General features: G+C 47.3%; 1 protein-coding gene and 1 pseudogene across 1 annotated transcript; both read right to left on the bottom strand.

Moving 5' to 3' along the window:
• Positions 1-3632: 3632 nt before the first annotated feature.
• Positions 3633-12073, bottom strand: CFAP144 (cilia and flagella associated protein 144). Its single transcript, XM_059376455.1, has 4 exons — positions 11837-12073; positions 8574-8633; positions 6530-6633; positions 3633-3824 (listed from the first exon to the last, which is right to left on the bottom strand). The coding sequence occupies exons 1-4, from the start codon at positions 11967-11969 to the stop codon at positions 3714-3716; spliced, it is 408 nt and encodes a 135-aa protein (XP_059232438.1). The 5' UTR covers positions 11970-12073; the 3' UTR covers positions 3633-3713.
• Positions 12074-12710: 637 nt separating this feature from the next.
• LOC132001684 (RNA transcription, translation and transport factor protein-like) lies at positions 12711-13436 on the bottom strand (annotated as a pseudogene).
• Positions 13437-14664: the final 1228 nt, after the last annotated feature.

The raw sequence follows: 14664 nt of genomic DNA, 5'->3' as shown, positions 1-14664 counted from the left end.
AAAAAGAAAAGAAAAGAAAAGAATTTTTAAAAAAAGAATACACCTTTCAGAAAGTGGTTGTTTTTCTGTTTCCAGAATTGCTGTTCCTCTTCTCTTCGATCTGCCGATGGATTTTCAGGTGTTTGCAATCTTTAGATAAGCTATCTAGCTGATCTCCGGCTAGCTGAAGCAGTCTCAGCTTGCTACTTCTCCGCCATCTTGACTCCTCCCCTCCATATTGAGAGTTTTAAGAAAGAATACATGTTAACAGTTCATACTGGTAAGGCCAAAAGTAACTCATTACTGCTAGTACTTTTAAAGAAAGAATTGAAAACTGTGTACCTACCTTTCTTCCTTTTTTTTTCTTGGATAACAAATAGAATCACTGTCCTAAACTTCAGAGATATACTTCATAGAAGTCATCATGTCACCTCTACCATGTCAGCCTGTGAAGTATCACCGGGGTGCAGGTCGTATCAGCCTCCCATTGTGTTCCATTACAGCCCCGGGCATTGAGGCTGCTGACGTGGTGGAACCAACTCCAAACTTAGGAGGAAGACAGTTTACCAAAGCATGGAGAGGAAACTTGCTCCGTGTCCTGTACACATTAACACAGGCAAACACTTGTTTTGTTTTGTTTTTTATAAACAAAACAGTTGATTCTCAATGTGTTTAATGTTTTAAATTCTAGTCCACCAAATAACTAGTTTTATTGTTTTCTTTGCATGTAACAGTCGTTTTTTGTTTTTTGTTTTTTAATTTCAGTGTTCTAGAATTCATTGTTAGGCACCACACCCAGTGCTCCATGTAATCTGTGCCCTCCATAATACCCACCACCAGCCTCACCCAACCTCCCATCCCCTGCCCCTCCAAAACCCTGGGATTGTTTTTCAGTGTCCACAGTGTCTCCTGGTTTGTCTTCCCCTCCGATTTCCCCCAACTCCTTCTCCTCTCCATCTCCCCATGTCCTCGTTATTCCTTATGCTCCACAAATAAGGAAAACCATATGATAGTTAATTCTCTCTGCTTGACTTGTTTCATTCAACAGAATCTTTTCCAGTCCCATCCATGTTGATACAAAAGTTGGGTATTCATCCGTTCTGATGGAGGCATAATACTCCATAGTATATATGGACCACATCTTCCTCATCCATTCATCTGTTTAAGGGCATCTTGGTTCTTTCCAGTTTGGTGACCGTGGCCATTGCTGCTATGAACATTGGGGTACAGGTGGCCCTTCTTTTCACTACATCTGTATCTTTGGGGTAAATACCCAGTAGTGCAATTGCATGGTCATAGGGAAGCTCTATTTTTAATTTCTTAAGGAATCTCCACACTGTTTTTCAAAGTGGCTGTACCAACTTGCATTCCCACCAACAGTTAAGAGGGTTCCTCTTTCTCCACATCCTCTCCAACACACATTATTTACTGTCTTGTTAATTTTGGCCATTCTAACTGGTGTAGGGTGGTATCTCAATGTGGTTTTGATTTGACTCTCCCTGATGGCTAGTGATGATGAACATTTTTTTCATTTGTCTGTTAGCCATTTGTATGTCTTCATTGGAGAAGTGTCTGTTCATGTTTTCTGCCCATTTTTTTTTTAAAGATTTTATTTATTTATTTGACAGAGAGAGATCACAAGTAGGCAGAGAGGCAGGCAGAGAGAGAAGAGGAAGCAGGCTCCCTGCTGAGCAGACAGCCCGATGTGGGACTCGATCCCAGGACCCCGAGATCATGACCTGAGCCGAAGGCAGCGGCTTAACCCACTGAGCCATCCAGGCGTCCCCTGCCCATTTTTTGGACATGATTATCTGTTTTGTGGGGTTTTAGTACTTTGATGAGCTTTTAAAAATCCCTTCATCTTGGAGATTGTATTTCAAGGAGAGTGTAAAAGGCAGACAGTCAATAGGCAGAGATGTGAGTCTAACTCTGATCCTGTGTAAATTATAAAGTAGATCAGATCCCTGGTTCTTTCTCATCACCAAGTTGTTGGCTCTGAAAGCTGTCCCTGCTCCTGCAGGTCTGTTCTCCCTGCTCCTGCAGGTCTGTTCCTTGAAATATAACACATTCACTAACTCAACATAAGAAAAGAGAGAGAGAGAGGAAGCTATTACTGTATACACAGGCTGTCCTCACTTTGCACAGTAGTGCGGGACCAGAAAAATGAGCTGCTTGCCAAAAATCAGACAAGGGGATCTTAATATTTTGACAAAATGTTCTAAAGGTATGGAGGTGGGGAGGGTGCTCGGTATTTCCATGCCCTTTTTGGGCATGACACCTTCCCACCCAGCCCTTGACGTGTTCACCAGCCTTGAAGCTCTCCAACCCTGAGTTTAGGGGTTTTCATGGTGGTTTCACTAGGTCGGCATGATTGTATTAAGTCACTGGCCATTGGTGATGGTCCCTCTTCCCTCCCTAGAGATGGAGTGGGGCTAAAATTCCAAGTTTCTAACCAAGGTTTGGTCTTTCTGGTGAGTGGGCCCCCATTCTGAAGCTACCTAGAGGCTGCTAAGGGTTGCCTCATTAGAATAAAAGGTGTCCCTATCACCCTCTCAGGAAAGGACATGGGATTTAGAGCTTTGTGTCAGGAACCAGGGACAGGTCTATCGTAGATCTATGATAGCACAGGTCCCTTATAGCAAAAGGGCACATTTCTAGATGCCCGAGTAGTCATTAATGATTAGTCCTCACCATATTTTATGAAAAGGTCTCCCAGGGCAAGTCCACTCAGATTTGCAGACTTCCATTAGATGCTGTCAGGTTCCAAAAGCAGGAGTGATCTCAGCGATCTATAGCTTCACCCTTTCGGGCATAACTCAGAACAGCCAAAGGTGAGAGCTACATGGAGCAAAGTGGGGGTGGGCATGGGGCTTCTGTGTGCTCTGGGGTGCCCCCCCCCCCACATCTCCGTGTGCTCAGCAGCCTGGAGTTCTCTGCCTCTTTCTCCTCAGGACCTTCAAATGGTAGTACATTGGGGGGGGGGGGATTTCTTTAGAGCCATTTTATTTCTCTGGAGAAGAACCTTTCGGCTTCAATCCCAAGGTAAAAATGCAATATATGTGTGGCCTATGGGGTCAAGCTTCCTTTCACGGATTTTCATTGTTTGTAGCCTCATACCTCATTCCTACCCTGTGTTTCATGCACTGTCCCTGAGCCCTGGGCTTTCCCCATTTCTCCAAGAGTAGGCCTCCAGTGTGGGAGATGCTCCATGCCTGGTTGGTGTGTGGGGAGATGCTCTTTATGCCAGTGTCCATTTTTGGTTCCGTGCTTCACACCCCTTCTCTCCAAGTCCTGCACCTCTCTCCAGGGCTCTGTGCTCCGATGTGTTCCACTCAGCGTGTCCTATGTGTGGTTTCCTCACCTTCTTCCATCAGCTTTCCATCTCCGAAATACGTCTTCAGTCTTCTTGGATGCTGATGTTCCTCTCCCAGTCTCGCATTCATACATTTTTGTCTCTTCATTGTCCTTTACTGGGGTCTGAGGAGGGAATATTGTGGGAATATTCAGAGGGAATTCAGAGTTATTCAGAATATTCAGAGGGAATATTGTTTGCATCTTAACCTGGAATTCTGCCACTGGTTTATAAGATCAAGGATTTGAAGCAGTGGACGTGGGCAGAAAGGAGAAATGTGAGACTCGGGAAAAGCCAGACCGAGGCTTGAAAGTAATCTTTATTCATCCAAGCTGCACACACGTTGGGTATGGAAGACAGGGCCACCGTCACCGCTGGAAGACTACTTGTGGCGATCATCTTCTCCCAAGCTCCACATTTTAGCTTTGTACAGTGTGATATCATTGTAGACCCTGAAGTGGTTCAGCCTGCGGTCATCACGTTCCGGGTTGACCTAGATAAGAGAACACAAGGCATCAAAAGGAAGCCTCTGTGGGGAAGGGACCACGTCGCTGCAAGGACCTGGGCTCCAGTGTGCCATCTCCAGGTCTCCTGGCGCAACCTTGTTTGGGAATGGAAATGACAGCATTTACATCAAAACAGTTATAACCTAGGCCAAGTTGCTGCACTACCCTTCCCACACCTGCGTTGGAGGCCACACCTCTGGACTCTTGGTCCCCTAGAACGTGAGCCCCAGGAGGGCGGCTGCTATACCTGATTCAGTCACTGCTTATCCCCAACACCTAGAACAGTGTCCAGCACACACTAGAGGTTCAGGACACATTTGTCACTGAAAGAATGGGTGTTGTTGATGTGGTTACACAGAGGGCTAAGGGCGAGCACTCAGACACATAAATCTGATAGAAGCTCTAAGACGAACTCAGAATATTCAGGATACATTTCCATCAAATGTTACTAGGAGAGCAGAAGCCGAGAGGTGTTTGAGTGTGGCTTCCCCAGTGTCCCAGTATTGGGACTGGGGTTGTCTGTTTGTCCAGGGTGAGGTTCTGCTAGAGGGCAGGGAGCCCTAAGTTAAATTCGGGCTGATCAAGCCTCTTTGGCCCCCAGTTATATCACTCCGAATCTCTGGCTTAATTCCTTTTTATGGCTGCACAACACCTGGATCTAACTTTTGGGGCCTGTACTTTCTTACTCTGCCACCAGCGCCATCCGACAGCACAGTTCCCTATGTTTGTGATGAACAGGTGTGGCGTTGTTTGTAGACCCAACACAGCTCACAGCGAAGGCTGACGGCTGGCGCACACAGTCCCTTATCGGCCAGGCCTGGAGAGGCTGGAGCGGGGCAGGGCTAGCCGGGGCACCCCCACTGGCCCTGCCCTGAGACATGCGGGTCAAAGATGCATTTCCACACGCCCACTCTGTACCCATGGGGCCCAGCCTTTCCTCTTTAAGAAAATGAAGAACAGCGAATTAAATTATTTGTGTTTTGTAGTAATTTTTAAAGTTGGTTGAATAACTCAGATAATTCGTCTTTCCCTTCACAATCCTCCAGCACCCCCCCCCATTCACTCTTAAGTCAGTCCCCCACCCATCCTCCTCCTCTGTCTGTTTGAGCACGGCTCTTTTGGGACTCAGTCCCCCTGGGAAGGTGGGGTGCTCCTGCTGGACCCACTTCCTGTCTCCCAGTGTCCTCTCTTCAGGGTGAGCCCCACAACTGAAGAGGAGCTGTTGTAAAGGAGAAGCTTTTCACTCAATCAATCCTTCCCTCTCTGCCTTCCTCCCTCTCTCCCCTTCCTTCCCTCCTTCCCGAGCTATTTCTTCCAGTTTCCCTGCAGCAGACCCACACGCCCCAGACTGGAGCTGTATAAATGGGAGAGAAGGCGAGGCCCCAGAGTAGAAAGGTAAGAACCACAGGATGTGGCGGTCTTGGGAAGAAGGGTGCACGCTCAGTGGAGGACGACAACCGGGCATTGCCCTAAGCAGTTTAGACACAGCGTCTCTGTTAATCCCCACAACACGCCTTCAAGGGCCAGTATTATTATTCCCCTTTTAAGATAGGTAACTGGGAGTTGAGAGGTTCAGTTCCCACGGCTAGAAAGTGGTGGAGCCGGGATTTGAACTCCAGCTGTCTGGCTCTAGAGCCACCATGTTACACTGATACACAGAATTGAGCTGACTGGTGCGGAAGCTGGAGGCACGCGGTGCCCCAGTAGCAGGAGGGGAAGGTGCCCAAATCTGCCTGGTGGGGAGTGTGGGGTGCACATCCCTTACTTGTGCTTTATAAAGAGGTGACTCCTTAGCAGTCCTGAAGGACGAGGAGGACCTCCTGGAGGAGTTTAGGTTTGGGGTCAGGAGGCAGGCTGCGGGAAGCATCCACTAAGGAGACGGGGTGTACGAGATCCCGGTGCTTTTGAGGGACCGCAGGACGTTCTGCCGTAGCTGAGGAGAGCGTCTCCAGCTTCACATCAGGCACCAAATACAGAGATGGACTAAAAGCCAAGTGTTAAAAAGAACACAACAACTTGGAGAGAAATCTAGAAGGAAAGCTAGTCACCTGACTACTCTGAATATTGAAGGCTTTCCTAAACAAGGCACACATCCCAGAAACAGTGACGGAAAAGGCTGGCGCATTTAACTTAAAAACTAAGACAGTCTATGTGATCAAAGACGTGGGCAAGTAAAAAGGCAGATGTGGCAGGAAATTCAAACTGTCCTCGTACCAGAAGCCCTGTCTCATTGCAGGGTGACAACATGCTGATGATCCCATTTCCCGGGCTCCTGGCAGCTCCCAGGCCTTTCCGATCCAACAAGGGGCATGTTACCAGCGTTCCCATTTTATAGATAAAGGAATGGAACTCTGTGAGGTCACGTGATGTGCCGACCACCCTGCTAGAAACTGGCAGAGTAGACCCAGGCAGTCACCAGCAAGCTTTGTCTGGTCCACACCTAGATGATGTCTGCTATGTGTTGGGCACTGCTCTAAGCACCTTACAAATTAGCGCATTCTGTAGTATCTCTGCTATCTCCATATTACACTGAGGACATGGAGTCACGGAAGAGCTTTGTGATTTACCCGAGGTCACACAGCTGGTAAGTGGCAGCCAGAGTTCAGACCCAGGCAGTCTGGCCTCATCTACTGTTCTCTTAACCAATGGCCTCTGTTGCCTCTTGCTTCCTAGGTGAAGAAGCCACACTTACCAAGGGCTCTGAGTCCCATCCAATTTCTTGGCTTTCCGTCTGTGTCTCTGTGTATTTCTTTCTTGGCCCGAGGGCAGCATGGTGGATAAGATTTAGAAACCTGGCTGGGAAAGTAGGCATGAGTTATGGAGGAGGCAGGCTTTGGGGCCGAGAGTTCCTATGCCCTTTACTCAAACCACAGGCTTCCTTAGAGACACAGTGCCCAGACTTGGGGGCCCTGCCAAGGCCTTGCAAGGCTCATCTTTCCACAAATATCTGTTGAGCACAAACTTGTACCAGGCACTCTTCTGGACCCCAAAGTCAGAGCACAATGTGATGAACATGGTCCCTGCTCTCCTGAAGTGTGTGGTCTTGGTGGGGCAACAGGGTACACAATGACCAAGGGGACAAACAAATCTGAGGGTGATGCCAGCTGAAGCAGGAGGTAGCAAAGGGGCATGCAGAGGTGGAGACCAGGGTCTGGATGCCAAGCAGGATCCAGCCCTGAGACAGAGGCAGAGGAAAAGCACAGGACAGGCAGCAAGAACAAAGGCCCTGAGGCGCGAGCAAGCTGGGCCAATGTGGCTATGGCAGAGTGAGGAGGAGGGTTGTAAACAGGCCAAATCCTCCGTACGGCTATAGGAATGGCTGCCAACCCCATGCCGATCTGTAACTCCACAGCTTGCGGGCTTACAAAGATTTCATTTTTAATTTCCACCCTATCGAGTCTCAATTTGAGAGGCAGTTTGACAATGGTAAGAACCTGTGCTTCGTAGTCAGACAGTCCTGGCCCTTTCGCTACCAGCTTGACGGGGGGTTTAACTTCTCTGGGCCTCACTTTGCTCATCTGGAAGATGGGGAGGCCAATATCTACCTCAGCAAGACAACTGAGCATGAAGACCTGGCCCCGGGCTGAGCTTATCTGTGATATAAACAGTTTGCAGTACACTCCTGGCTCACTTTCAGGTCCCTCGCTGCCTGTTACTCTCTCTGCCACTGCCCAGCCCCAGCTCCTCTCCCTTCCTCTAGCTGGGCTGATTTCTTCACCTCAGATAACGTCCCACTTCCTCTGACGAGCTCTAGGAGTCGATCCGCTTGGCTGTCTCCGCTATGCTCTGAGATCCTCCCTCCTCCTGCCCACCCCACCTTCTTACCCTGTCCTCCTAGAGAAACTTTACCTCTTCGCTCCATCAAATTCTACTCTAAAGGGGGAGGGAGGCGAGCTTGCCAGGAAGGATTGGGCTTTCCATCAAATACCTCTCCCATCGTTCCTGAGTGTGGTCCCGCCCACTTGGAGACCACAGCCATGCCCAGCTACCCGCTTCCTTGGGCCGTGCTGCTGTCTCTCATTTCTGCGCCTTTCCATATAACTCAGAACGTCCTTCTGGTCTTCTCTACCTGACCTACTCCACCTCAGCCTGTTACCACCTCCTCCGAGAAGACTTCCCAGAACTCCACGACCTGTCTAGGGCACCTGTTTTTCTCTGCTGTTGCCATCCCAATTTTGTTCTCTATTTACTCATCTGTCTCCTTCACTGTGGTGTGAGGTCTCTACCTCCCCACGCCCTGCCCCATCAGAGTGACATGGTAATAATAATCAGAGTGACATGGTAATAATGAAAGTAATAGCATTTCCTGATCACCATGTACTATACTGTTCTATGCTCTCAGTACTTGGGTTATTCTGTTGAATCCTCACAACAACCAGAGAGATAGGTTCAGGGAGGGCAAAAAAACTTGCCCAAAGCCACACTGTTAATGAGTGGCTGAACCAGGATTTGAACTCCATTAAAATGACTTCAGAACCTCTGCTTGTCACAGCGAAATGTTTGATGAATGAATATATAAATGCATTGCTAAGACCATTAGGAGCATTTTTCTTGGCCTGACAGTCAATGAACTGGCCATATGGTTGAATATATTGGTCTCCTGTGAGCTTCACGAGTGTGAGTCTACTTTTCAGATGATCAAAATGTTGCCCCAAGTTAACACAACCCTGAAAGTTCTCTCCAGCCAGCTGCCTATCTGGGCTCTATCGGTGGTGTTCACAAAGCCCAGGACTTACCATCTGCAGGTTCCTCCAGGTTATCATGCCAAGACATGGGCTTTCTGGTGATTGTGTGAACTAGAGAAAAACAGCATCACAGGTTGACGTTACAACATTAACATCCCGCCCTCTTGACGACTCACCCGAGCCAGACACCTGCTGAGCATTTTTCTGAGTGTCTGCCACATGTCAGGTATTGTATTGGGCACCAGGGAATGAGGCTCTCAGGGACTTCACAGTCCAGAGTGGCACTGTCCAGGACAGTGGTCATCAGCCAGATGTGGCTACTTGCATTTGAATGGTTAAAATTAAATACACTTAGAAATCCATTCCACAGGCACACTAGCCACATTTCAAGGGCTCCATTGCCACATGGGGCTAATGGCTCCCAATCGGGGCAGCACAGCTATGAAACGTTTCATTGTTGCTGAATGTTCTCTCAAACAGTACTGGCCTACAGGGATGCAGACACACCAGGTAGCCAAACAAGGTTAGACCCATGGTGATATATCTCCTGGAGGCTGTGTGATAGCAGAGGTGCAGAATCCACAGACATCCATTCAACTCATAATAACCGATGCCCAGGAGACAGGGCTGTGAACAGAGGCAGTTCCTGTACTCCCTGAGCTTCTTATTTGCGGTAACAGACAATAAACAAATAAATACTGGGAAAAATAAGAGAGCTATAGAACAGTAAAGCCCGTTACATGGGTAGAGTGTGGATGGTCAGGTGGGGGTGACAGGTCTCTAAGGAAATGAGCCATGTGAGTAGAGCTCCACATAAAGTGAGGGAATCCAAGTGTGAGCTTGGTGAGTTTGAGAAACATCGAGAAGACCAGAATAATTCTGTGGAGTGAGCTAAGTGGAGGGTAGTAGGAAATGAGCAGAAGCCAGAAGGAACCAGTGGTCTCCAAAATTGTTTTTAACCTCAGACTCCTACTAGTAAAAAACTTCTGAGCGCACACCTAATACATGTGTATTTATATGTCTCTATGTACTATGAGCAGTAAAATTTCTTACTTTATATCTAAAAGTAAACCTAAATACAAATTCTAGCAGACATATGAGTATTAATTCTAGTATTTCCTCACTTTATCCCAATGGATCGCACTAATCGTGTACCCAAGGGACATGAGCTCAGAGACCTAGAAAGACTGAACGTTACCCGAAAAGGTAATTTAAATTGTGGAAATGCACCAAGTTTAAACAGAACTGGACCGCTGATTTGTTTTCCTGAAATTGGCTGGGAGCTCCAGGGGAAAACCAGGTGAGTTCTGAGCAAAATGGAGTTGGGGGAAATTGGAAGGGGAGGTGAACCATGAGAGACTATGGACTCTGAAAAACAATCTGCAGGGTATGAAGTGGCGGGGGCGGAAGTGGGAGGTTGGGGTACCAGATGGTGGGTATTATAGAGGGCACGGATTGCATGGAGCACTGGGTGTGGTGAAAAAACAATGAATACTGTTATGCTGAAAAAAAAAAAAAAAGAAGACATTACATATCCTGTGTTCTCTCCCCAACCCCAACACACAGGGTAACTCTGTGAGATGGGTATGCTACTTAGCTTGACTCTTGTAATCATTTCACTGTGTATGTATGTCAAAACATCATGTTCTAGAACTTAAATATATACAAGTTTTATCTAGAAAATGACCTTACATTTTCTCTGCATAGCTGAGCTGCAGTGGACTACAGTGAATTGGGCCCAGAATTTGGGAGAGAAGTTCTGGAAGAAGAAACAATGATTACAAAGGTAACAAGATGGGGAAAGGTGTGATGTATTTAGGAAATCCACTTATTGAGACGTGTTGGGAGAGAAGGGAGCCTGTGCCTGGTGCAGAATAGGCACTAAAATATTTATTAAAGGAGCAGTGTGTGGCTGGGGAGAGGAGTCCCGAGGAGGCTGGGTGGGCAGCAAAGCCGGATCCACAGGGGTCTTATGCACTGACTGGTAAACCTTGGTTCAGAAGCTGGGGGTCCCTGAGGGTCTTACAGAGGGACTGATGGGATCGAACTCATTTTTAGCATAGCTCCAGCAGGAAGTGGTGTGGGGACAGAGTTTGGAGGAAGAGGGTAGTTAGGAGCCCATCCGATCACTGCGGACAGAAGTGAGAAGGGCCCTGCTGAGGCTTGGCGGGGAGGCTGGAGAGAGGGCTGGACTCAGGCCCTAATTAGAAGGGGGAAGCAAGTGAGTGCAGGTGGAGAGGTCTCCACGAACACCACAGTCTTTCACTGATGTCAGAACACTGGAAGGGTCGGTCGGGTGAGAGAAATGTTAAGGAATAGCCAGGACTGCGACCACTTCGATGTGTGCAGTGAGGGAGAGACTGAGGATGACTTCCAGGCTTCAGTCTGGGACAGAAAACGATTGCAGTACCTTCTCCTCAAACAAGATCCTCTGGAGTAGCAGCAGGTGGGGGACACCTGCCCCCAGTTTTCCAGCTGGGGAGTTTAAGGGACCCACAGCTTGTCCAGGGGAAGAGAGCTGGGTGGTGGTTGGGGGCATGGGTCTGGGACTCCATCTGAGACCCACGGGCATTCAGGGGCACTGCTCAAGGAATGTGTCAGGTGAGGAGTGAGGGCAGGGCCGGTTTATCAGAGGGGCACTGTGGGCCCTGAGCCCAGCACCACCCCACCCCCTGAACTTTCCCAACATTTAAGACAATATGAAAAGCCTGGAAAAACAAACTAGCTTATTTACAACACAAACACAACTAGCTTCTTAACGACAAACCAAAACCTAACAAGGAAATAGAACGTAAAACCCTACAAGATGTAATTATTTAGAAAGCAAAATTTCAAAAAGTCTTTCAACCTTTTGACCACAAAAATACTATTTAATAGTGATGTGTGTGCATTTTATTTATTTTTTTTCAGATTATTTAATTTATTTATCTGACAGACAGAGATCACAAGTAGACAGAGAAGCAGGCAGAGAGAGAGGAGGAAGCAGGCTCCCTGCCCGCAGAGAACCTGATACGGGGCTCGATCCCCGGACCCTGGGATCATGACCTGAGCCAAAGGCAGAGGCTTTAAGCCACTGAGCCACCCAGGCGCCCCGATGTGTGTGCGTTTTAATACATTAAAGTTTTTGGTGGGATGTGGAGCGAAACTCTCCCCTTATTCACCCCTCTCCTGAAATCTAGGGAGGGGGGCGAGGTCAGAGAAGGCGTCTTCCACTGTGCTCAGCCCCGCATCCCCATCCCGCACCCCGACGGCCCCTCCTTCCTGGGGAAGCTCACCCCAGTCTTCTACCTCCGCCCCGGGGCGCCCCTCCTCACCTTTGCGGAGGGGATTCACGTGGTACTGTGTGTAAAGTTTCTGGGTTCGAAGCTCTTTGAGGTATAATTCCCGCAGGATCTGGTTCTGGTGGACCTCGTCTGGGATCACTTTCTCTTTTTGGCGTCCGGCCATGGCTTTGGCGGTGCTGGGTGCGCTCTTACCCCTTTCTCCCTGCCTTCCGGACGCTGGCCAGGGAGCAGGGAGGAGCGCCGTCTCCAGGCAACCGCGTCCCACACTGTCTCCCGGCAACAGCGTCCCAGATTACAGCCTCCCTTCGACAACCACCCCCCAATACATCCTCCCGGGGGCCGCCCATCCCCCCACCCCGCCCGCACCTTCCAGAACCTTATTTCTGAGCCCGCTTGCTTCCTAAGCCCAAACCCTGACTGACGACTCACCTTGCCCAGCCTCTCAAGATCCAGCCTGGTTCCTAGGACCAACCCCACATACCGCCAGGAGAGGACACAATCCAGCAGCAGACCCAGGAGGTAATGGACTTGATTGGACCTCACCTTGGACAGTCATTTCCTAAAACAGATTTGGGAAGGAGTCAGAAACCTCTCCCTTTAAAAAAAAAATAATAATATTTTTTATTTTTTATAAACATAATATATTTTTATCCTCAGGGGTACAGGTCTGTGAATCGCCAAAAACCTCTCCCTTTTTATTTTATTTTTTATTTATTTTATTTTTTATTTTTTCCACTTTCCTGAACTTTATTAAAGAAAAAGCAATGATGGTAAATCTCGAGAACATAGTCAAATTTCTAGGATTCTTCCCTTGAAAATGTGACATTTGATTTCCAAACACATGCCAGAGCATACATGGTTCCCAACTGTACTAAGTAGGTGAGAAGCTGAAATCCTAAAACGTTCATCTTCCAACTTTCCCCTTTGTCTTTGGATCAGCAATAATTGCCTGAACAGCTACTATGGCTTCATTAATTCTTGTCTGTAGCTCTCTGAGCTCTTCTATATGCAGCAATCGTAGAATTTGAGCAGCTTCATTAAGAACTGCATCTCCTGTCTCAAAACCAAGAATATGTTTGTCTAAAGCAACAGGCAAGCCCTCTTTCGTTTGATTTGCTTTAGCAACTGCATCCTGTGTCAGGTGCTCCTGGACCAAAATGCTAATTGCCTTAAGCATTACCAGGTAATCATCATGATGCTGAATTTGAAGAAGGTTAGCCAAAGCCATTACACCAGCCTTAAAATCAGGATTATTTACATCCAAATTGATCAATGACTCTGCATTTTTAGCTGCATTGTCAGCATTTTTTGTGTTATCAGATACCAAGTCCTTGTATTTTTCAGCATTATCTCCATATTCAAGTCTAACAGCTAAACCAAGAAGCCAGTCAATTGCTTCTTGTCGATCTTGAATCTTGAAAGGACAGTTAACATCTTTGAGATACTTTTCAAAGAACTTGGGCCAGTCACTGCTGTGGATGTTTCTTAAATTACCTCTGTCTTCAATTTTGTAGTGTCTGATTTTCTGGTCTTCAAGCCAAACAATAAAGTTTCTAAATTAGGTTTCATCTTTGCAGTTGAAACCAGCCAGATTGTGGTAGTCAAGGGCCGTCAGCTTGCGTCGGAACATGGTCCCCGCGTCTCGCTCTGGTCTCCTGGGCTTCCAACCTCTCCCTTTTTAAAGCAGATGACTAGAAAGGAAACTCTCAATGTCTGTCTCACAAAACAGAGAAGGTTTCAAGTTTGACAAGGTATTCTGGCCCTTATCATCTGTGGGATAATATAGACAGAAGAACCCTATACTTTTGGGAGGGGGTGTTTTAAAGATTTTATTTATTTATTAGTCAGGGAGAGAGAGAAAGAGTGGGTGTGAGTACATGCAGGGGAATGACAGACAGAGGGAAAAGCAGGCTCCTCAGGAGCTAGGACCCCCAGGTGGAACTCGATTCCAGGACCCTGGGATCATGACCTGAGCTGAAGGCTGCTGCTTAACCTCAGAGCCACTCAGGTATCCCAAGAAGAGCACTTTCCTGATGTAAGGGACTTGGGGACTTTATAGTTTATTTACTTAAAAAATTCAATTGTGGTAAAATACACAACATAAAATTTACCATTAGAATCATTTTTAAGGATATAATTCAGTGGTGTTAATTATATTCACATTGCATTAAACCAATTTCCAGAATTTTCTGATACTCATTAAACAACTTCCCATGGCCCGCTCCCCCATAGCCTCTGGAAACTGCCATTGCACTTTCTGTATGAATTTGACTACTCCAGATACCTCATGTAATACAGTCTGACTCCAAAGCCCATGCTCTTTTCCATTAAGTACTTCACTGATTCATCTATCCATGCATTCATTCAGGGACACAGCATATTCAAGGATGTGTGTAGGTCTGGGACAGGCCTGAACCCGGCTAGCTCCTTAATGGCTCCTTGTTTTAGCTCCTGCTACTCCTTCTCCTTGGCCTGGAAGGCTCTTTCCCCTGTGTCTGTCTGGAGAGGACCTATTTATAACGAGCTCACGTACAGTGAGCTTCTTCCAAAAAGTTACTGAACTCCATAGTCCCTAGTCCAGCTTTTCTCTGTGACATGCTTTGCTCCAAATCTGTAGTTACCGGACTACTTTACTAAAATTCTTTGTTTACATGTAAGTTACTTGAGAATGAGAAATATATTGGGTCCATCTCTGCATGACCAGTACCTGGCCTACTATGGGCAGATATGGGTGTTTGGTAAAGGTTTGCTGGCTGTTTGGATGTCTGCTCAGTTAGTACTGGGATTTTCTTCTGCTTACATCATTACATAAACCCTCGCACGATTCAGAAACACAAACGGATTCTATTACACCAGGA

The sequence above is a fragment of the Mustela nigripes genome, chromosome 14, assembly GCF_022355385.1.
Source record: "Mustela nigripes isolate SB6536 chromosome 14, MUSNIG.SB6536, whole genome shotgun sequence".
In the NCBI taxonomy this organism is placed as follows: Eukaryota; Metazoa; Chordata; class Mammalia; order Carnivora; family Mustelidae; genus Mustela; species Mustela nigripes.
This window is presented reverse-complemented; position numbering and strand designations above follow the sequence as displayed.

Coding starts and splice junctions, on each gene's coding strand:
- CFAP144 (XM_059376455.1), bottom strand. CDS start 11,969: ATGGCCGGACGCCAAAAAGAGAAAGTGATCCCAGACGAGGTCCACCAG. Junction 6,634..8,573: donor CCTGGAGGAACCTGCAGATG/GTAAGTCCTGGG, acceptor CTACTTTCCCAG/CCAGGTTTCTAAATCTTATC. Junction 3,825..6,529: donor GATGGGACTCAGAGCCCTTG/GTAAGTGTGGCT, acceptor TCTCTTATCTAG/GTCAACCCGGAACGTGATGA.